The 22,177-nt window shown below is 42.6% G+C and overlaps 1 protein-coding gene across 2 annotated transcripts; it reads right to left on the bottom strand.

Annotated features, from left to right (window-relative positions):
* Nucleotides 1–283: 283 nt before the first annotated feature.
* PRCP (prolylcarboxypeptidase) lies at nucleotides 284–21,855 on the bottom strand. 2 transcript variants are annotated; one of them, XR_003399278.1, is made up of 9 exons: nucleotides 21,703–21,809; nucleotides 20,464–20,565; nucleotides 19,961–20,142; nucleotides 19,088–19,245; nucleotides 17,617–17,789; nucleotides 14,692–14,856; nucleotides 12,175–12,362; nucleotides 5,678–7,837; nucleotides 284–286 (listed from the first exon to the last, which is right to left on the bottom strand). XR_003399278.1 is itself a non-coding variant. In XM_026857303.1 (8 exons), the coding sequence occupies exons 2-8, from the start codon at nucleotides 20,557–20,559 to the stop codon at nucleotides 7,633–7,635; spliced, it is 1,167 nt and encodes a 388-aa protein (XP_026713104.1). In that variant the 5' UTR covers nucleotides 20,560–20,565; nucleotides 21,703–21,855; the 3' UTR covers nucleotides 4,727–7,632. The 2 variants fall into 2 exon arrangements, 1 of the variants encoding a protein (XP_026713104.1); XM_026857303.1 differs by lacking the exon at nucleotides 284–286 and having other exon boundaries at nucleotides 4,727–7,837; nucleotides 21,703–21,855.
* Between the last annotated feature and the right edge of the window lie 322 nt (nucleotides 21,856–22,177).

The following is a 22,177-nucleotide window of genomic DNA, read 5'->3' as shown; positions in this document are numbered from 1 at the left end:
TCAAGTTCTTTGGCATTTCTTAATCTTGCAGCTGACACCAAGTTGGAAGGAACAGTTGATACACTCAAGGAAGGGTGGCCATTCAGACAGACATGCTGAAGGAGACAAGAACCTCATGGAATTCAGTGAGACCAAGCACAAACTCCTGCCCATTTATGAAGGAAGGACTCATTGCAGTGGTGCAGGCTGGGCACTGACAACCTGGGGAGCAGCTCTGTCGAAAAGGTCCCAAGGGTCCTGATGGACATCAAACTGGGCATGTCCTGGCAGCAGAAAGACCAACAGCCTCCTGGGCCACAGGAACAGAGCCAGGAGATTCAGGGAAGGGATCATCCCCCCCCTTGTTGGTGCTTGGTGGCCACAAATCAAATACTGCATCCAGTTTGGGGCCCCCCAGTAGAAGGCATTGTTCAAGTTCAGTAGAGTACCACTGGGATGGTTGGGGTTGGAGGACTTGACCTGTGAGGAAAGTATGGGGGAGCTAGACTTGTTCAGCCTGGAAAAGGAATAGCTTTGGGGGCACCTAAGAGCAGCCCCCAGTTCCTACAGGGCTCATCAAGACAACAGAGCAGGGTTCTTCATAATGGTGCATGGTGGGAGGGTAAAAGCACATGTAAACTGAAACAAGAGGTTCAGACTAGATACAAAACATTTCTGCTGTGCAGACAGTTGAGCACGATGCCCAGAGAGGCTGTGCAGGCTCCGTCCTTGGGGGTTTCAGGACCCAACTGGATATATCAGTGAGGAACCCTGTAGTCGACCCTGCTGTGAGCAGGAGGTTGGACTGGAGACCTCCTGGGGTCCCTTCAACCTGAACCATCCTACTATGACTGATAGTTCAGCAGCCTGCTGGGAAGATGCCAGGGCCTCATCTGTACAAATTGCTTTCCCTTTTTTCAGAAAATCTAGTTTGTTACCATCTGGGACTGGTTTTTAGGTTGTGCACAGTCCTTCAGTACTGTCTCTCTCCACAACAGAGAGCCCAGTGCCAACTCCACAGCTGGAGTAGCCAGACAAGCATGTAGGGCCACAGCTCAGTGTCTGTCTCTGAAGAGGACACGCTGATGTTGAGGTAACTCTTTTCCTTGTGTTACTCTGCTGGGTGGTGAGAGGAGACAGCGTGTTTTCACTCAAACTGGGAAAGCAGCTCAATATCCTTTTCCTCTTTATGTGCTGTTTTGAGGATGTTTGGATAACAAATTGCAAAAGGCAACACGTTTTCCTCTGATATAAAGCCAAATCCACATGCTAAAGTCCCAAAGCCATGACTTGATTTGTTAAATACACCGGTAAGGTAGGGGGTCCTACCTATCTTGCTAACTATTGCAGACAACGGAATTTCCTGATGTTTCTAAGATCTGTGTATCCAGATGGACATGCGGAAATCAAAGATTCACAAGCACAGATCTATGAACAGTGGAGGAGCTGAGCAACGCGAGGCTGGTACCAGGCAAGGTCTAGCTATGGCCGCATGCCACAGCATCACCCCTCAGTGCTGTCCTCCCTGTCCGAGCAAGGGCATGTTCACCCCTGCTCAGGCGTCACCCTGTGAGAACTTAGCAGCAGGTCCAAGCCTTTCCAAAGGGTTGATAGGGAAAACAGGACTAAAGCTGTGGATCCGCGTGGGAAGGGCTGCTCACCCAGCACACAGAACCAGACAGGGTCCTGTCATCCACATAACTGCAGGCAGCTTCCCCACATGCTCAGAAAAGAAAGCATTGCTGTATTTCATGTTGCAGAGAACGTGGTTTTGCAGGGGGGCAAAAGGAGAACCCTCTATTCAGGTGGCAGTCAAAGGGAGAGGAGGGTGCTCGGCTGCCTGCCGGAATTGGCCCCGTATTGGTTACACCCCCAGCTATATGAGGAAAAACTTGGCCTCTCAAAGCTCTCTGCCTCTCTCCTTCGCCTTTGTATTCTCTAGAAGGTGAAGCGTAAGGGTATAAAAAGCTGCAAACAAGTTCCTACCTCTGGAGACCAGGCATTTACTCTAAGAAAGAAAGACCAATTGCTTCCCAGAGCATTGTCCACCCACATTAGAGAAAGGATTAAGCAGATACATTCAGCTATTCTAACAGATTTTCTTTAAACCTTGAATACGCCTCTCACACTTGGTAAGATAATCACATTAGTTTTGTCATTAAAAGATCCCTTTTATAGAAAGTACCTAAACCGCTTAAACCACCCAGAGAGGTCGCATACATTAGAAAACAACAAGACAAACGGAAGGGATTTGCTATTCCCGGTCTCAGTGTTTCGCTGCCCCTACTTTCTAAACTGGGGGATTGAACTAAAAGATTTTGCAAATCACCAGTGGAGGGGAAAGCCCCTGAGAGCTGGGCAGCAGCCGGCCCTGCCCGCCCCGAGGAGCCCTTGCTCCCCACGGAGGAAACACTTGGATATAGCACTGAGGGGAATGGAAAATACATTTTCCATGTGGAGGCACTCCCATGTTACAGCCGAAGCACCCCAACAGCCAGCTGATTTTCCTGCGCTCAGTATCTGGCACCCAAAACTCAACTGCAAGATGAGCAACAGCTGACGTAGCTTATTACTGCCTTGGAGGGCACAAACATGGAGCGCTCCACGCTGAAGGAGCACGTTCTTGCTCTTTACTGCTGTGGGCATTTGTTGTCTCTGCATTGAGCCCCAAGACCAGGGGGACCTCCACTGTGGGGCTGCAGAGAGGACAGAGCAGGTCCCCACCTCAGCAAGGCTCAGAGTAGCAATGTAACTAATGCTATAAAGCAATTTCTTCATCAGGCTTCTAGTATTGAAAGGACACAGAGAAGGAAACCACCCTAAAGCATGTGGGTCAAATAGTTTCAGATTTGCTGGTGAAAATGAGTTGGGCTGGTGGAAAAAAATGAAAGGCTGACTTGGGGCTTCAATGCTTATGTCTCTACACCTGGAGGAAGCACTGTGAAATCAAGGAATCAAAATAATATAGGGGCACAAGTCTATTCATACCAGTTGCCCAGCATCTTAAAAGCAATAAAATCAGGATTTTTATTTTTTTTTTAACAATACAAGGGGAAATTTGGAAAGCATTTAAACACTATGAATTGATCCCAGATATCATCCTCAGTTCAGATGTTTTGCCATTGCTTCACTGCTGAGGTAACATACAATTTCTGCTAACCTGTGCTGCCAAAACAGGCCATTTTAGATTTTTAACAGGGACCATCTTAAAAAGGCCAGATTTGTAGTCAGTTTTGCAAGACCAAGGCCTTGGTTTAAAAATATACAAAGAGGCTAGATTATAAAAAAATCTAGAGGCTACAGTAATAACACCCAGTAATATGCTAAACATCACCAGTAACACTATCACAAATGACAGACAGAAGTGTAATAGGACTCTAACGAACCCCTCCTAAGGAGTAGAAATCACATACAAGATTTCAACTGTAGAAAGATTTCTATTTTAAGGAGCAGCAGTGTACTTCAGAAAGATGAGACAGATCAGTTACTCACCCAGCTCTGTGAAGACCTATTTTATTGTTCCAGTGCGAGCACAAGTCTGTCCCCATGGTGGTCCTTTAGTACAGGCAATTCCTTCAAGCTGGTCAAGGCTGTGAGTGCAAGTATCACTGGGTCACAAGTCTGAGCAGTTTCAGGCATTTTTAACTACCACAAAAATATTTCAATTTTTCCCTCTGAACACATAGTTTCATGAACACGCATCCCAAGTTACTGCATAGTGATGATGATCTACTAAATCAACAGGGGAAAGCAAAAAACGTGAGCTTCAAGTATATGATCCCCTGTGCCTGTAAACCCCATGTTTATGGGTTTTGTAGCATCATCCTGGCTGTCAGAAAGACACAATGATCCCACCATTAGTTCTGGAAGGAGCTAAGCTATCCCCGTGTCTATGTGCAAAGTCTTTAACATAGAAAAAGTTCTTTAGGTCATTTGTGTTTCCTTAGAGATTAGATTCACAACAGTTAAGTATCCTTTTTAAGAGCAGAGGTAGAAAAAAAATATCCCTTTATTTAAAAGCATACTGACATTTGTCTGCAACTTATTTGGTGGACAGACAATATGGGAGACAAAACTCGATTCTCACTTTGCATACACTTTTCCTGGGATTAGAAGCCAGTTTACAGGTTCCTGGAGAGGCTTTCCTTTCTACAGTCTCCTCTGATGATCTTCAAAGTTAAAATAACCTACAAATACAAGCTGCAGAAGCTATTTAGCTCCTTCCCAAGAGCCTGTAGCCTTAGCCCTGCCCGGTTAACTCCTTGGGCTACACATCCCAGTTAAAACCTCCACTTGCCAGGTCAGGGAGTGTTATGGATCCATTCACACAACCTTCACCATCGCTGACACGTAAGAACCGTGTGTTTGCTTGGGACTGGAATCAGCTCGCAAAAACAAAATGGATCTTTCATCATTATAGTTAGTTTAATTGTATTCAACATGGTCATCTACAGAGAATAACCAGGTCATACACCTGCTCCTCACCAGGCAACGAAACCTCTGAAACGAGAAAGTACCAGATGAGTGCAGAGACTCACCATCTGACATCCTGACTGCTGTGTGTGTATAACTTGAGGATTACTTTAACTAGTTTTCCTCCCACTCCAGAGTCAAGCACAAACAAGACAATGTTGTTTGCAGAACTCTGAATCTGCCAAGGGAAAAAAAGTCCATTTCCGTGCAAAACAAAACAAAAGCCAGTTCCAGAAACTCTTCATTATTTTAATGCATTTTTATTGATACAAACTGCAGTTTCACCAGTAAGATTTGTGCTTTGGGGAAATCATTCATTCTTTTCCTTTTTGCATTTTGCCCAATGAGTACAAAACATACATTTTAAAATTCCAATGATTCAAGACACATGCCAAGGACATACATAAGCCTGAGATGAAGTATGGCCCATCATCATTCACCTGGAAAGAGGAATCAGCCATTTCTCATGGCCCATTTCATTCTCACCTGGATGAATCAAGCAGGAGAGCTAATACTTATGAGGTAGCCAAACCACAGACAGTCCCTCAGCAGCACACAGAGAGGTGTCCATAGATTTTCAAGATGAAGCCTGAAAGCTTGGGATAAATAAGACCAAAAGTTTCAACTACTCAACTTGAGGGGAAAAAAAGTAAAAAGAAAGAGCAATTAAAAATAACAGAAAGGCAGTCACCTAATTCATAAGCTGGTCCAAGCAGTAAGAACCTGGTCCAAAATGCACTCTCACTGACAGAAACTGAATGGAGTAAGATTATTAAAAAATAAATAAACAAGGAAAAAAAGCCCACAAACAAAACCACACTGAACAATTTTTGTCTTTAAACACAACTTCAAAATTTACAATTGAAAACTGCGTGGTTTATGTTTTATTAAAGGCATTTTTTTCTGCTTATGAAGAGTGAAGAAATAAAGAGGAATGAAAGTTTAAATTACTTATGCTGATTGAAACTAAAAAGTGTTTTCCAAACAACAAAGCAGTTCTTTCCTGAGACAGTAAGTTAGCTAGCATGGGAGAGAGGAGGAGACACGAGCTGATTAACAATATACAGGAGCTGTTAATTTGGACCGTTCACAGCTCAATGCACGAATATCCCCACATCTTTCTCCACACAACATGGAAATGTTTATCCTAGAATTTGCACTTGGAGTAGCACCCTGAGCAATCAGCGGCAGCAGCTGGACCAGGCTCTTCCTTGCCCAGTTAAACCAAATTTGTATTTACTCCTGCAGATTCCATTCCTTGCCTTGCAGTAAACCAGGACATTACCATACATCAATTAACACATAAAAAGATACAACGGTATTTCTAAAAACTTGACTGTAACCTGCTTAAGAAAACAATAATTTCTGTTTCTAAAAAATGTAAGGCCACCATGTTATTATAAAGTACACGAGTAAGAGACTGGAGTATATTTACAGGAGAGTGACAAAAAGTAGAACTACTGGAAAAGGTATTACCAACAGCTTTCAGTTGACAGGTTTCAGGCAAATTCTATGTAGCTCTTCCTTTTCCCCCTGTGGTGGTTCTTTGGTCTTGTTCTCTATACTCTGTTAAGTAATTATCTTGTTCAAGAGCATGAGAGGTTCAGATTGTGGAGTCTGAACGTAAATGCCATGTTTAACACAAGACAAGGGAATGCAGGAACTCTACTGGAAGGAAGATATACAGGAGTGTGTTTTAAAAGATAAAATTTCAGTGTTGGGTTTACATTGTTCCCAGAGGATGGGAAGAGACTGGAAACAGAAAAGGCCACCTGGTGTCTTAGGAAAATACTATCAGGCATATCAAAGCTGAGAAAACTTTTCAACAGAATTGGAATTTTAAGAGTCTGGGGACAAGAAGCCTTGCCCAAGTCTTTCTGAAATGGAGTTGTCCTTTAAACTGCAAAGACTCCTTTCTGAAGAAGGGCTTCAGTGTGAATGAAGCCAAAGCTGGAAAATGAGGGGGCTGCCCCAGCCATTTATTAATGTCAGATATGCTGTCTCATGAATCAGGGCAGTTTGTCTGTTTTGGAAGCCTTACAGAAAGCCCAGTGCACCTGGCTTGTTGAGCTCAGCATCAGGCTTTAGGCTGATCCAAGAGGATAGCTGCATTCTGTGTTTTGAATAGTTTGTCCTGCAAACAATTTTTTTTTAAAGGCTTTTATTGAAGAGCCATCAGCAAACAGATCATGCAGAATTTGAACAATATACAGAATGGGGGAGGGAGGGAGGAACCCACACAAGGCACAGCCCCAATTATTTGTCACTTCATAAAATCTAGCCAGCACAAGTGTCTCCAAGAGAATAGCTTCGAAAGCTTCCTGATTTGAAAAAGCTAACTGTTTGGGGGGGATACACACGCACACACACAAAATATTGCCAGAGTTTTCTTTGGCAACCATCATCACAGTGGCAGATATTTCAGAATTAGCACAAACAGCAAAGGAAGAAATAAAGCCCTGATGCAGATTGTGCATGCTCAGCCAGTTATCAGCAGAATGAGTCTGGGCCCAGCCCTGACCATTCAGTACAGCGCAGAATGGAAAAGCCACCTGAGGCAGCTTTGATTAATAAGCTGCCAGAAAACTGAGGGGGCAGGGAAATATATCTACTTACTCTTTTTCAGCATTAGGGCTGTTTAGTTTCTGTATGAACAGCACAGCCAGCTTCCCCATGCCTTCCCTACCTCTCCGCCAAACATCACAGTAAGATGTTATTTCTGTCCTGCCATTATCTTCATGCCCCTGCCAAGACAGTTTACACCAGCTGAGGAGGTCTTGAAATTCAATCCCAATGAAATCAGCAGGAGTTTCATCAACAGCACTGCCATTTAATCCACTGGATATACCAGCAGCCAGGACAATCACCTAGTGCAGCAAGGAAGGCATCAAGCCCAGAACAGGAACTCTTTATGGCAAAGTACAGCATTTGAGAAGAGCAGAAGAGGAAAGCAAGCCAGGGCAGGCAGCTCAATCCATGCACTCTGACTAAAGTTCATTATCTGAGAACGCTCTCCACCCATATGCTGCCTGCTTCTCTCACGGGCACAAGCAACGGTTAGCACTGCAACACAGGTGAGGAAGCGGGAGTGAAATGTTCAAATGACCATGTGATAAGGCCTGGCCCTACTCCCAGCAAAGCCAGCAAAGGTATAATGGCCACAGTTGTCTCAGGATCACTTCAGTGGTTGTGCCTGGCCTTTTCAATCCACTGCTTCATGTAGCAGATTTCCAAGGCTCGAGCTTGCTGCACAGATTTGGGGTCCAAAGGGTTGCGGCTGCGCAGGTCCAGGTGATGGGCTCCATCCGGGATCACAATTGCCACGAGGGAATCGGTGATGTTCTGGGTCACCCCACCTGCAGACCACGGGTCCAGGCCACCATTGCTGTCAGGAAAGAATACTTCATTAGGGTACAGCTGCATTAGGGCTGCAGCTCACGTCAACGTATCCGCACTGACTTTCAACTAGTTTTGCAAGTGTACTGACAGAAACAGACCTCAGCTCTGTCTTAATGTCTTCTGCCCACTGCTCTGCTGAGAGAAGCCTTCTTGACAGAGGCACAGAGATTAGCAGCTCAAGCAAGGCTATGATGCTGTTATTAATTATCTGCTAATTCAGATAATAACCTGTAATAGTGTCACAGACTCTGGAGATAGCAACCTGTCACTGTCATAAAAGGTTCAGGTTCCCCTGTACCAAGACATGTCCAAATTCCAAAATCAAAGCAATTTGCTTTCCTTCTTCACAGTCTGTCAAACTAATAATCAGCTGGACCCTTTTGGGCTGCATTTTCAGGAAATTCTACCTTTTGCTGTCTCAGCTGGGTGTCAACCTGTTTTTGCAAGGAAATGCTCAGACCTTCCATTAGTCTCCTTATTTCTAATAATAACCATATTAAAATAAAGTTTTTATCCCTCAGGAAGCTGTCTAAAATGACTCTTCCTCTATGACAGGACAATTTAGTGCAATTTACTCCTTCTCCCTCACCCCAAATCAAGGAAAACATGCCTTGCACTATAGATCTGGCTCCAGATAATGCATGGGACATGGAGCAAATCAATGGCTGAACAGGGTTGAGAGTTTTTCATCTCTCAAAGCATTCCTAGCTTTGGATATGGCCCAGAAACCCCTACCACATTTTTTTTTTTTTTTTAACTGCAAAGTTCTTATCACATGTGGTCCATCTTTCTGCACAGAGAAAGCAACATCTGTATACTTATGGAACTACATAAATCTAGATCTGCTACTCATTTAAAACACTGGACCTACCCACAAATTTAGAGATGATTATTCTATGTCAGTGTAAGTTTCTAGGAGGATCCAAGAAATTAAAACATCCTTGGACATTGAGATATGCACCTAGAAAAATGCTACAAAGGCAGCACCAGAAAATAACAGAAAGAAATAACAAGTAAAAAAATATTTTAGACAGAACTAAGAGTAAAAACCTGATGATGTCTGAGCTAACACGTTATTTATTTCTCCATTAAAAAAAAAAAACAACAAAATAAAACAAACAACTATCCTGAATCTCTGTGGTTCTTTATTTTCAGTGATTCTAAATATGACTTAGGAGAAGAGAAACATTTTGTATCTGCAAAACAAAAAGCATACAGAACTGACCAATAAGCAAAAAGCATCTGATTTAAAAGGTCGCCTGAATCAGCAGAGCACCTTGGCAACAGGGGGATGAGTTGCTGAGAGACCCAAGATGTACATGAACTTGGATCTTTTGGTCCCAGTCATGTGGAAACTAAACATGCCACAAGAAAACAACACCGTCTCTGGCTTTTCTGGGAGCTGCTGGCTGCATCCTCTGCAGCTCCTGCCAAATGATGGCACTAGAGGCACTGACGCAGTTTGGGAAGTCATACTTGCTGTGAAGAGGGGGATGGAGGGCTCACCACAAAATAACTGTAAATCTTAACAGTTTAAGAGAATAAGGTAATTCAATACCAACTGGATTATTTATGTGTTAAAACTAAGTATGCACACAAATATTCAGTTGCCCATCTTACAGGACAAGAGTTTCCCAATGTAAACAGAAGTAAAAGAAAGGGAAGAATTAAAAAAAAAGTCAGCCATTCCTTTCTAGCAGTGGTCAGGCAAGCAGGGCTTAAGAAAAAAAAAAACTAATGCAAAATATCAGCACACTAGTCCTGTTTTCAATTCATATTTTCTTGACAGCATAAATAGGGTCCTACCTATCCTACAACAAACAGTTCCCTTTCCTATCATCTCTTCAGAGCCTACTCAGCCCTCCAGCTCTGCCCAGAACAACAAGAGGTTTTACACAATCTCAGGCAGGACGTCTGTGCATCTGTTTTTAACAGGTCCACTCTCCACAACTGCCAAGTTCCCTTTTATTAGCTTTTTTCTCTTGCCTTTTCTCTTCAGCCAGGCAGCAATCTGCCTTCCCTTCTCCTCCATTCCCTTCCTTTATGCTAATAATCCCTGCTCCTGCACACAGCTCTGGTACCTCTCTCAAAACAGAGCCTCTGCTTTCTGTATCTCTCCTGCCAGTGGAGAACTGGATAGGTCGCTGCCCTAACTTAGAAGCATACAACCTAGGTGTGATCCATCCAGATTGAAAAATAGCAACTTTTAGACTGTGCACACCAAATTTTGTACTGTCTGATATAACCTGGGCTGATTTTGACTACCACAGTATATTGATGATGAGACGCTACCAGCTGCTACAAGCTCTTAAGGCACCACGTGCATGAACAGTGTTAAAACATTTTCCACCACTGTGCAGCACTTCCACACCTAGTACACAGCATGTTCCAGTAAGAGTATCAGGGTGGAAATTGCTGGAAGAGAAAGGGCTAACGGGGTTCTGAAAAATCCCAGCTTCCTCAATCTAGTGTTTTAATAAAGATGCACTGCCCAGGACAGGCAAGTAATACCTGCCTACAGCCTAAGTAACCACTCACACACTACATACACACCTTGAAGAAGGTACCAAGTGGCAATGGAGATTCATGTGTCGATTCCACACGATACATATGACATGGTGTGAATCTGCAGTGATGCACTGGTCGCAGAGCAAGAACACTAGTTTAAGCATCCTGGACAAATGCCACTGCAGCTGGATAAATCCACGCTACAATGTCTCTCTTTAGGTGAAGCGTTCTTCCCTTCCTACACTAAACTGTTGTGCAAGTTGCCTGACAGTGCTTTTTACCCCACAGGCAGCCACATCCTCTGGTAAACATAGGGATATTTTTTGTAAAGCACTCTGCAGTGTTTGAGGATAAAAGGCTCTTATATAAAACGTACAGTGTTGACAATGTATTTGTTTGAAGAGAAACAACCCAGCTTGAGATCCAAAGCTTTGTGTGTACAGCAATGCTTCTTCATTCATTTGGTTGCTTTCAAGCTTTTCTTATTTCAAGCTCTTTCAGCTGGCATAAACACTTTAGATTTGTTTGCTTTGTATTGGTTACAAAGCAGATTTCTACTGTACAGAGTTGTGAAGCCTTGGAAATAATCAAACACTCTGCAGAAATTAAGTTAAACCAACAATTAATTTTTTTTATTAAAAAGTTTTCAAAAAGTTAGAATTTCTCACTCTAGAGCAGATATCCTGCTGGGACAGAAAGAGCAAGAGGCAAACAAGAGGAAAGCAACAAGCCTTTGGAGCCACACAGACCAACACTCACAGTTGAGAATATGGAAAATAATCCCCAATTCAAGTGAGGACTTTCTACTTTTAGAATACACACCTATTTACCAAGCACAGAATAATTTTGAGTTTAGTTTAAAAAAGCGGCAGGGTTTTGGGTTTGTTTTATGTTGTTTTCTTTTTTAAATACCTTGCACAGTATTAACCAGAGCACAGAGGAATTTTTTTTTTTTCCAGGAGCTGCCTGCCTGCAGCAGGCAATCTGTACAGCCTCAGAACTTCTGAAGCAAAATGTCTCCCTACTATGTAACAACCCCATGAACAGCCAGTACCTAGCTGTTCAAGATTTTGTATCACCTCGCAGCAGAACGAACATCTCTTTAAAAAAACAGTTTAACCTTAAAAGTAAGGAAAATGAAGACTGAGTAGAGAGCAAGTAGCATGTAGTAGTCTGAAACATTTCTTTCACTTTTTATCCACATACAAAGGTGTTTCAGGCAAACTTCAGTATGCCTTGCTAGAATGAAAACATCAGTGTCTGCATCTTACACAAGTTTGTTGAAACTTGCCTAATTATGACTAAAAGGGCAATTAGCAGTGATACAAAAGCACCTCAAGTCACTTCCCTCTTTTCTGCATCAAAGGGAAAGAACAACGCCACACCAGCCCCTCTATAAGACTACTACCCTGAGCAACAGTTTTAGTGACCGAGATCCTGTGTTACAGATAGAGCTTATTTAGACTTTCCTTTCATGGGGAAAAAGACAGTGCTTTGGCTTCATAAAAGCTAAACGCACTTACCAGCACGGGAAACATGGACTTTGGACACAAGATAATAAAGAATCCACATGGGAAGAAAATCACATTTGGTAGAATCCCAGTTCAGATTCTTCTTTTAGAGTCACACAGTGACAGAATAGTTGGCTTTTGGCCATTGTAGCTTGACCATTTTACTCTCAAAGCAACACAAATCATGCCCATCATTTATTCAGCTGGAGGGTTGGAGACAGATCCTTTTTCTACATAGGGCAGGCTCTCTGCACTGACAACCCAAACTGGTTTAAGACTCTCCAGAAGCTGAAACAAGACTCACCTGAAGACAATGTTGCTGTGTGAACTGATGTTTTTCCCTCCATACATAGAAAGAATCCAAGAGGGGCGAGGCCTCACTCCCCACAGCCTGTAACACTCTTCTGAAAGTGCATCAAAGTCCCATTTCTGAGGCTCGAACATGTCATTAATGCCATCTGTGCACATGGGCATCACCATCTCGGTGCAAGCCTGAAAGAGTGAGCAGGGCAACAAGGTGTATTCCCAGGATACTGTCCCATAGCTGTTACTGCGGTATTCAAATAAACAAACTCAAACAGGATTTGATCAGTAATTACCATCAAACTATCATAGAATCATTTAGGTTGGAAAAGACCCTTCAGATCACTGAGTCCAACCATTAACCTCACACTGCCAAGCCCACCACTAAACCACGTCTGGAAGCACCACATCTACATGTCTTAAATACTTCCAAGGATGGTGACTCAACCACTGCCCTGGGCAGCCTGTTCCAGTGATTGACAACCCTTTCAGTGAAGAATTTTTTTCTAATATCCAGTCTAAACCTCCCCTGGCACAACCTGAGACCACTTCCTCTTGTCCTGTCGCTTGCTCCTTGGGAAAAGATACCAACCCCCACCTCGCTACAGCCTCCTTCCAGGTAGTTGCAGCATGCGATGAGGTCTCCCCTCAGCCTCCTTTTCTCCAGGCTGAACAACCCCAGTTCCTCAGCTGTTCCTCATAAGTAAGACAGCTCTAGACCCTTCACCAGCCTCATTGCTCTTCTCTGGACAATGTCGTTCTTGTAGTGAGGGGCCCAAAACTGAACCCAGAAATCAAGGGGCGGCCTCACCAGTGCCGAGTACAGGGGTCAGATCCCTTCCCTGTCCCTGCTGGCCACGCCAGTGCTGACACAAGCCAGGATGCCATTGGCCTTCTTGGCCACCTGGGCACACTGCTGGCTCATATTCAGCTGGCTGTTGACCAACACCCCCAGGTTTTTTCCCACCAGGCAGCTTTCCAGCCACTGTTCTCCAAGCCTGTATCACTGTGTGGCGTTGTTGCACCCAAGTGCAGGACCCAGCACTGAGCCCTGTTGAACCTCATACAATCGGCCTCAGCCCATCGCTCCAGCCTGCCCAGGTCTCTCTGCAGAGCCTCCCTTCCCTCAGATCAACACTTCCACACAACTTGGTGTCATCTGCAAACTGACTGAGGGTGCACTAGATCCCCGTGTCCAGATCACTGATAAAGATATTAACCAGAACTGGCCCCAGTACTGAGCCCTGGGGAACACCACTTGTGACCGGCCGCCAGCTGGATTGAACTCCATTCACCACAACATTTTGGGCCCGGCCATCCAGCCAGATTTTACTCAGTGAAGAATACACCCATCCACCATGAGCAGACAGTTTCTCCAGGAGAATGCTGTGGGAAATGGTGTCAAAGGCTTTACTAAAGTCCAGGTAAACAACATCCACAGCCTCTCCTTCATCCACTAACCCTGATCACCTGGTTGCCCTGTACATGTCATGTGATGGCACTCAAGATGATCTGCTCCATAACCTTGCCTGGCACCAAGGTCAGACTGACAGTCCTGTAGTTCCTCAGATCCTCCTTCCAGCTCTTCTTGTAGATCATCCAGAACACAGATACCAAGCAAAAGTTTTATCTTTCACACAAACTATTCTCTGACACCTTACTCATACTAGCAAAAAAAAAAAGAAAATAGATTATACCCTAGAAGCAACATAGTCCCAACTGTAATCTAACCCCATCTGTTCCTACTTGCCCCCTTCCCACATGCCTTCAGAAGCAGTCAAGGAACAAGCTGCAGAGCGGATGTGTTATTTTGATGAGCCCAGCTGCCATATTCTTTGTTACACATGTGGCATTTTCCCCCTTTCTCAGAGGACAACTTATGAAGACTGCAGATCTCCTGGGGCTGTCTGGCACAAATACATAGGAAACTAGTCAAGAGCAGACGGTCATGACCTGAACATTGATTCCTAACACCTTATTTCTGGAAGCAGCTGCCCTGCTCCTCAGAAGAAAGACTATATAACTATATTGCATGTGTTTAGTAAATGGGATACGGAGAGCAGAATGCCCTGGACATCAGTGATCTTTATTTTTGTTATGTACTTGATAGGAAAGGTTGGGTCTCAGTGAGCTACAGGATAAACAGCTTTAGTTGAAAGAAATTAGTCTCAACATATCCCCACATATTTGCTTGCACAAATTGAGGTGGACAGCTGGGATGGGGGGATTAGAAAACCAAGATGCTGCTGCTGCACATCATTTTCAGTCAATATGAAGAGCTGAAACTCAACAATTAGCTAGATAACAAAGACACAACCTAAACCTCCTGGGGAAGATGCTTCTTTTTTGCAACATGCCCTCTCCACTTTAATCATACTTGCTTCACACTTACACTTGTCATCAATACATCAGTTACATCTAGTGCAATATATTGACAGTTAATTGACCTGACAATTCTCAGCAGCTCCAGCCCAAAAAACCTCACTAAATTACAATGTAGAAAGGATTAAGCACATACCTGATAGTACCAACCCAACTGGCCCAGATTCTTTGTTGCAGTCTCAGACATGTCTAAGCATGAAGCTTGTCCTGAATAATTGTAGTATAAATTTACTGCCTGGAAAACATTCTGTAGCAACAATTTGTCAGAGAGACTGGGATCCTTCAAGAACTTGCAGACTTCCTGCAACAAAGAGAGAAGGAGGAATCTAAATCTATCAGAAATAAAAATTAATATATGATACCTAATGGGATATCAATTTCTTTTAAAAGTAGTCAGACCACTTCCAGAAAGTGTCTTTCTATGCAATTATATACCTTGAGCATTATCATAAAAATGAGTTTGCATGGTGCACGCTACTATGAAGGCCCTGAAACTTTACATTTCCTGATTAAGCCTTTAAAAACAGAGCAATATTAATATTTCGATCACCAAGCTTTTCAATCAATTTCCCATTCTTTACAAGAGATATTACTTAATAAAGAGCATTTAGCTCCTCTATAATGAAAGATAACACATGCGAGTATGTGACGAAGAAGGTCCAGGTATAGATTTGTGTTCCTTGTAGGTTGCTCTAATATAAATGTAAGGCAAGCTCTAATGTTTTTAAAGTCCTTTTATACAGCAGCATTGCAAAATTCTTACTTCATGTTCAGAAAATAGGAGGTGGTAGAACAAGGCACTGTTTCACCAGTGAAAAATTAAGAGCAATGTCAGGCAGAGTTTAATTCAGAATCTTAACTGAGGACACAAGTAGCGGAAAAAACAGGACAAAAAACCCCAGAAAACACAAAAGCTACTGCCCCAGAAAGTTTTTTCATCTTAAAACAGTCTCTTTGGCAAGGCTTTCTCCTTACCCCTGCTCCCATAGAGTTGGGACTAACAAAAGAACAGTGAAGGGCAAAAGCTGTGAATCTGAGCTCCCAGCCCACTGGAAGAATCCAAAGTTACTCTCTGCAGGGAGCAAAGGAGGCACTGCCACTCCAGTGCTGTTCAAGTACAGGGGCACAGCTACATGGACATAACTGTGCATCTTCCAAGGAGTGAACTTCCTATCCTTCCCTCTCCTGCATAATCTTTTTCCCTCATTTTCATTGTGCAGCCTAGGAAACCAATCCCTCTTGTTCCCTATAGACAACACCAGAGCACAGCTTCCACATCTTCCCATTCCAAGTAGGTTTTATGCTTTGGCTAGGTCAGCCATCAGTTCTTAACTCAGCATAGATGTTTGGAAAGCTCACTAATTCATGCAAATATACACTGCAGACAGATAACAAAGCAGAAATAATTTTCAAGGTGTTCATACTGCCCTTTGCGGACAGTCACAGAGGACAGATGAATGTCCCTTCCCTTCTCCATCAGGCAGCTCTACACAAGGGAAAATTTTATTTTATATTTAACTACTGCTTAGCAGCCAAAAATACTAATATCTTATCTGCCTCACCTGCCAGACCCAGTAACCCAAAGCCATGCAGGGAATTCAACCAAGATCTTAAACCCCAAACACTCCAAGAAAACAGAAATCTTGAAGAAAGCACTTCAGATTAAACAGAACTGCCCAAGTGAAGGTTTTCAAGTGTGAAAAGTGATTCTGCTTTGAGAAGTGGCCCTGAAAGGAATACATATGTGGGGATCCACATCTACTCTCACTTACTTCCCCCACATCAAAAAGCACATAGGCTCAAAACCTTTTCTTTGGCTGCAAGCTCTGACAGATAATCTCCCATCAGAAGTTCTAATTGCATGTGCTTTCTGGGCAGCATTTCTGCTCTTCAAGAACTCTGTAGGACACCTGTTTTTCAGTCATCCCTGCCACTTTTCTTCTGGCTCTTGATGCAACTTATTAGCCCTGCAAGTGACAGCCAAACCAGCTGATGCTCACAAAGATATTACCTTGGTTCTCTTTTCAGCCATTGTGCTGGTTTCATGTGGCGGGGTTTTTGGTGCCAGGGGAGGGGGCTACAGTGGTGTCCCCCTGTGAGAAGATTCTCAAAAGCTCCCCTGGCTCCAAGTCAGACCTAGCTCTGGCCAAGGCCAGGCCAGTTAGTGATGGTGGCTGTGCCTCTGTGATAACATGTTTCAGAAGGGGAACCTGAGATGGTGTTGGGACTTATGAGAAGTGGTCACGAGAAGGACACCTGTGGGAACACTGAGGTCAGTGGAAGGAAGGAGGAGGCAGGAAGGAGGGGAGGTGTGCCAGGGGACAGAGTCCCCCTGTATCCTGTGGTGAGATGACAGGGCCGCCCCCCCGCCACCCACGGAAGTCACCGGAGGAGCAGAGATCCGCCTGTGGAGGACCCCTGGGACTCTGTGGGAAGAAGCAGCCCCCACTGTTGTTGTCTGGCACTGGGAGGACTGGGGTGACCCACACTGGAGCATCTCGAAAAGAATGCATCCCATGGGGAGGACTCATGACAGAAAGAGTTTGTGGAGAACTGTCTCTTATGAGAGGGACGTCACGCAGAGCAGGGGAAGAATGCAGAGAGTGCTTCCCCCCCTTGGAGGAAGAAGCAGCAGACTGACTGCACCCCTGCCCCTGTGCTGCTGGGGACAGAGGTAGAGATATCAGGAACAAAACTGAGCCCAGGAAGAAGGCAGGAGTGGGGGCAGGTGTTTTTAAGATATGGTAACACTTCTCACTGTCCCATTCTGTCTGTTAAGCATTTTTACAGTTAATGTTTTGAATTAAAGCAATGTCCTTTTTCTTCCCCTAATAAGTCTGTCTTTTGATCATAATGGGTGAGCGACCCCTCCCAAATCTTGATTCCCAGGCCTTTTGCTTCATTTTTTCCCTTCCCAGTGTGGTGCTCAGTTGCCCTCTGGGCTCAAACCATGACAAGCCATGTTGGTTCTACAGATAAATAAAGGAAAAGATGCAGGCTATGAGACAAGGAGAGAATTAAACCAAATGGTCAATTCTACAGAACACTTATTCTCGGTTACCTGTATTGGCCAAGCTGGCAGAGGCTGCAGAAAGTCAGCTTTATAGGGATAGTTCACCATAGCCAAGTTTACCCATGTTTCACTCAGCCAATTTTTCAATACAGCAGCATCCTGAAGACTTTTTAATGGGCTGCACAAATGAAAAGTGTTGGAAAGCCACTGTAAACCTGCATCTTCAATTAAAAAAAAAAATTAATGTATTGTACCATTAACACATAGGACACTTTCTGCTGCTAAAAAAATATTTTCACTTAGCATAAATAATTTGGTGAAATTATTCCATGTACATACAAGCGTAGAGATCAAATTTTAGTCAGCACCTCTAAGTGAAGGGAAATACACTCTGCATACTTCAGTGTATGGGTATGTCAAAGCTAAAGTAACATTATCTAAAAAAAACCAGACACAGATCTACAACACATTTAGCATTTTTCTTGATAGAAAGCAACATCAGGGCACACTTCTTCCAATGAAATAACAACTTCAGACCAGCTAGCTCACAGTGCAAGGACTATTAATAGATCTCTTGGGACTTTCCTGGACTTTCATTATTTTATCTGGTCTAGAACTTATTCAATTCAGCTTCCTTGATTTTAATTAGCTAACTCATCATACCAGGCTTTCTCTTTAGGACACTGGACTGAAGTAGCAAGATTTTTTTTTTAAATTTAATTCCTTTGCTATACAGTTACCTCATCTGATACAAGATTATAGAATCATTTAGATTGGAAAAGACCCCTCAGATCATTAAGTCCAACCATTAACCTCACACTGCCAAGCCCACCACTAAACCTTGTCTCTAAGCACCACATCTACACGTCTTTTAAATATCCCCAGGGATGGTGATTCAACCACTGCCCTGGGCAGCCTGTTCCAATGCTTGACAACCTTTTCAGTGAATAAGTTTTTCCTAAAATCCAATCTAAACTGCCTCCAGCACAACTTGAGGCCATTTCTTCTCATTCTATCACTTATTACTTGGGAAAAGAGGCCAACACCCACATTGCCAAACCTCCTTTCAATTTCAGTTAGAAAAGACATTTCAGACTGTTGAGTCCAACAGAGACCCTAGCACTTAATCCATAAGGATTGCTGTTATTTTTCCATATCTGACTGCCTCAGTTGGTATGGGTTTGGGGTTTTTTTTCAGACCAACAACTGTCTGGCCTACTTTGTTAAAAAGCAATACAAGCCTTGAGGCTCTGATCTGGAGTCACCCTGTCTGACCTTAGGGACATTTGGACCTGGATTCTGAATCACACCAGGCCCGAATGAAGCTTGTGATTCAACAAAACAGACATTTAAATAATAATGCTGAGCTCATTTGGCAGTTTTCAGTATTAAGAGTATAGTTTCAAAAAAACAATACATATATACAGGTAAAAGCCATAACACAAGCTTGCTGATTTTATGAAGTCATAACACAATCCTGAGCATTATGACCCTTTGAAAAAGTATTGAGAGGTCTTACCTGTTGAGGAAAGGCGGTTAATGGCATTCCAGGAATTCCGGATGCTTTCTGAGCAGCCTGTCCCACTCTTTTTGAAATCATCGGTCACTATGCTGAAATAAGCGCCACATGGAACCAGATCACCAAACTGCCAGATTGGGGCAGAGGCTGCCAGAGCTCTGCAAAGGGACATAAAAAGATCCTATAAACCCCTGCAAAGTGAACTTCCATCCTCCAGTCAATACCCTCCCCACAGCCACTATCTACACAGTATTTATAATTCAGCTTGGACACTGAGCCCTAGGCAAACTAACCATAATGCTGCAAAACTATTTCACAGGTCTGCATGCAATGGCTGTTGAAGGTTATAAGTCTTCGACACTAGCACAAAGATATCAATAAATACATTAAGTAGAAATTCAGACTTGGTTATTTTATAACTTTTCATTCTCATCTAATAACCAGGTCTTCCTCACTAGGCACTGTGAAAACTCAAGAGAGCCTCTGCCCACAAAAATCTACTGTCTAGGAGGTAAAGATAGGGAAGTTACTATTCTTGTTTCCAAGAAGGGAGCTAAGGTACTGAGGACATTGAAGACCTGCCTCAAGTCACTAGGAAGTCTGCACCTAATTTTTTTAGGGTCACCAAAGTCAGTGTTCATAATAACTGTTTTCACAAGAGTAACAGATAGTTCTGAAAATATACAACCTGATGACCTACAGCTGTCTATTAGGCAAACAGTGCCTCTTCCCAAATTCAGGGTAACTTCATTCCTCCTCTCAATAGTGAAAAATTCAAGTCAGTATGAGTTATGGTACTTCTAGTGCTGTAATATTTATAGCACGGAAGTAACAAACGCATGCTCTGTGTTTGAGAGGGATGAGTACACTCACCCAACTACCACATGGGGGTACTTCATCCTAAACCAGGCTGCAAGCATTCCTCCGTAAGATCCTCCTATAGCTATGACAGGACTGTAACGGGCTCCTGGAATGGTCATCTTTAAGTACTCAATTAGTACTGCAAAGTCTGCCAGAGCTTGTTCTGACGTCAGGTAATTCAGATGCTTGGAATCCTGAGACAAAGAAAGCAGGTTATATACAGTACAGGAGTGACTTCCAGCAGCAGTCTTTCTATCCCCACAGCAGTTGCAGAGTTTTAAATCCATGCCTGATAGCAAATGAAATGTTCTTTGCAGGTGTCTCTAAGTGTTAGAACATCTCAGATTATTTTTTTTTTAATCCTAGAATTGATAGTTACAAAAAAAGAACAGTTGTGTGATTCTAGCACGTTTAAATCTTACTCAGGCTAACAGTCATTGCACTGGCAAGAAATACAGTAGGCAAAATTATGTTTGTATAGAGCACATTTAAGAAAGACAAAAGATGACACTTACACTGAAAGACTCATTCCCAAAGGGCAAAGATTCTCCATAATATCTATGTTCAGCAAATACTAACATGGCATTAAGTTCTTCAGCCACATCCCACATAAAACCCTGGTTGGATGAAAGCAGACATTTAAATAACCAGAATCAATTATTTTCAAAGTCTCTACTTTCAGTCTAGTCTATTCCAACTCTTATTCTTTGATTAGAAAGATATCGCTATCAAAATACAACTAGAAAGACTGAGTGCAATTTGGTTTTAAAGTATTGCTGAAGAAAACACACAAAACAGATATCCACCCAGAGACAGGGACACATACAAATAAAATATGTACATTTTAATGCTGAAAAGTATTAAGCAGTATTGTTCTGTGAGTATACAGATGCAATCCTGCCAGAACCCCTATGGCACAAGCTTAATCCACAGGAAATAACTACAGGAGAAAAGCATGCATTTGAGTTAGGACTACATTACAGAAAATACAAAAATTGTTTGGCAATAAGCAATAATCTAGAGCACTGCAATACAATTATATTCAACTAATAAATAACTACAACTTGTTATTACTTGTTGACAGCAGCTTGTTACCACCAGTTATGGAAACAGGCAGACAGAGATCGCCTGCTGACAGAACAAAGTGCGTAAGCAGTCCTTGGTTGCTTTGAGCTCAGCACATGCCACCTCCTGTTGTGTTACTCCACTTTGTATTGAAGTGTCTGAAAAATACCCACACACTTCATTCTGCATTTGTGTCACTCAGGGAAGTAAAAACTTCCACAGGATTGTCAGAGAACAAGAATCATCTACCTTTGATTTCCAGTCCCCTTCATTTCACTTCATATATTTATTACAGAAAAAAAAAAACCCACCAAAACCCCACAACACCAAATCTTCCCATTTTACTTGGGGAATCTAAAGTACTAGGATAGGTATAATTTGGTCCAAAATTTTGCATTCTTAGCTTGAGGGACCTTATAGTGTTTCCTCTAGAAATTTTCTTCACTACTCCAGGAAATTAATACAAGTGTATCCCTTTGATTTCTGCAGGCTTCAAACAGGACCCCAAACCCCCAAAACTTTCTCTGTGCCTTTATTCAGCCTCATCTTCCTCCTATAGAAATCATAATAACCATTACAAATGTCTCTTTAAACGATATTCTGACACTGTCTCCATGTTCTTACTTATTTTTCTAGTACACCACTATTGGTAAGAAGGACTGTAATTCAATAATTTATTTTCTACGTACTGTATTGTTGCAGAACCATGTGATGTCTCCTTCATTGCCTGTATAAAATAGTATCGGTCCATTGTCTTTCTTCCAATGCTGATCTGCTACTAGATACCGCTGCTGGAATGTAAGATTTTCATCAAATCCAAAATGATCAATCTGTAAGAACAAGAAACGTGCTCAGAAAGTTAAAATTGATCCTGGAGTCCACTGGAAGTGCTGACAGTCACTTTGCAGACAAAAAATTTAAAAAAGAAAAAAGTTTTACTAAGATTAAAAAAGAAAAGACATTGAATTAATTTATATTCTTAATACATAAAAATTCCGCTTTATGAAGAAAAACAGCCAAAATTACAGGTGCATACACAGAAGAAGAAATGTTATTTTCAGCCATAAAAAAAAAAAATCCATGCACTTTTCAGAGTATCATACTTAACATGAGATATTCTAAATATATTTAGGAGATCAGACAAATGTGCTGAGGGGTCAAAGT

This window comes from Athene cunicularia (genome assembly GCF_003259725.1).
Source record: "Athene cunicularia isolate RWA chromosome 1 unlocalized genomic scaffold, athCun1 chr1_part1, whole genome shotgun sequence".
In the NCBI taxonomy this organism is placed as follows: domain Eukaryota; kingdom Metazoa; phylum Chordata; class Aves; order Strigiformes; family Strigidae; genus Athene; species Athene cunicularia.
Note: the sequence above shows the minus strand (reverse complement) of the source record. Positions and strands in the feature narration are given on the sequence as shown.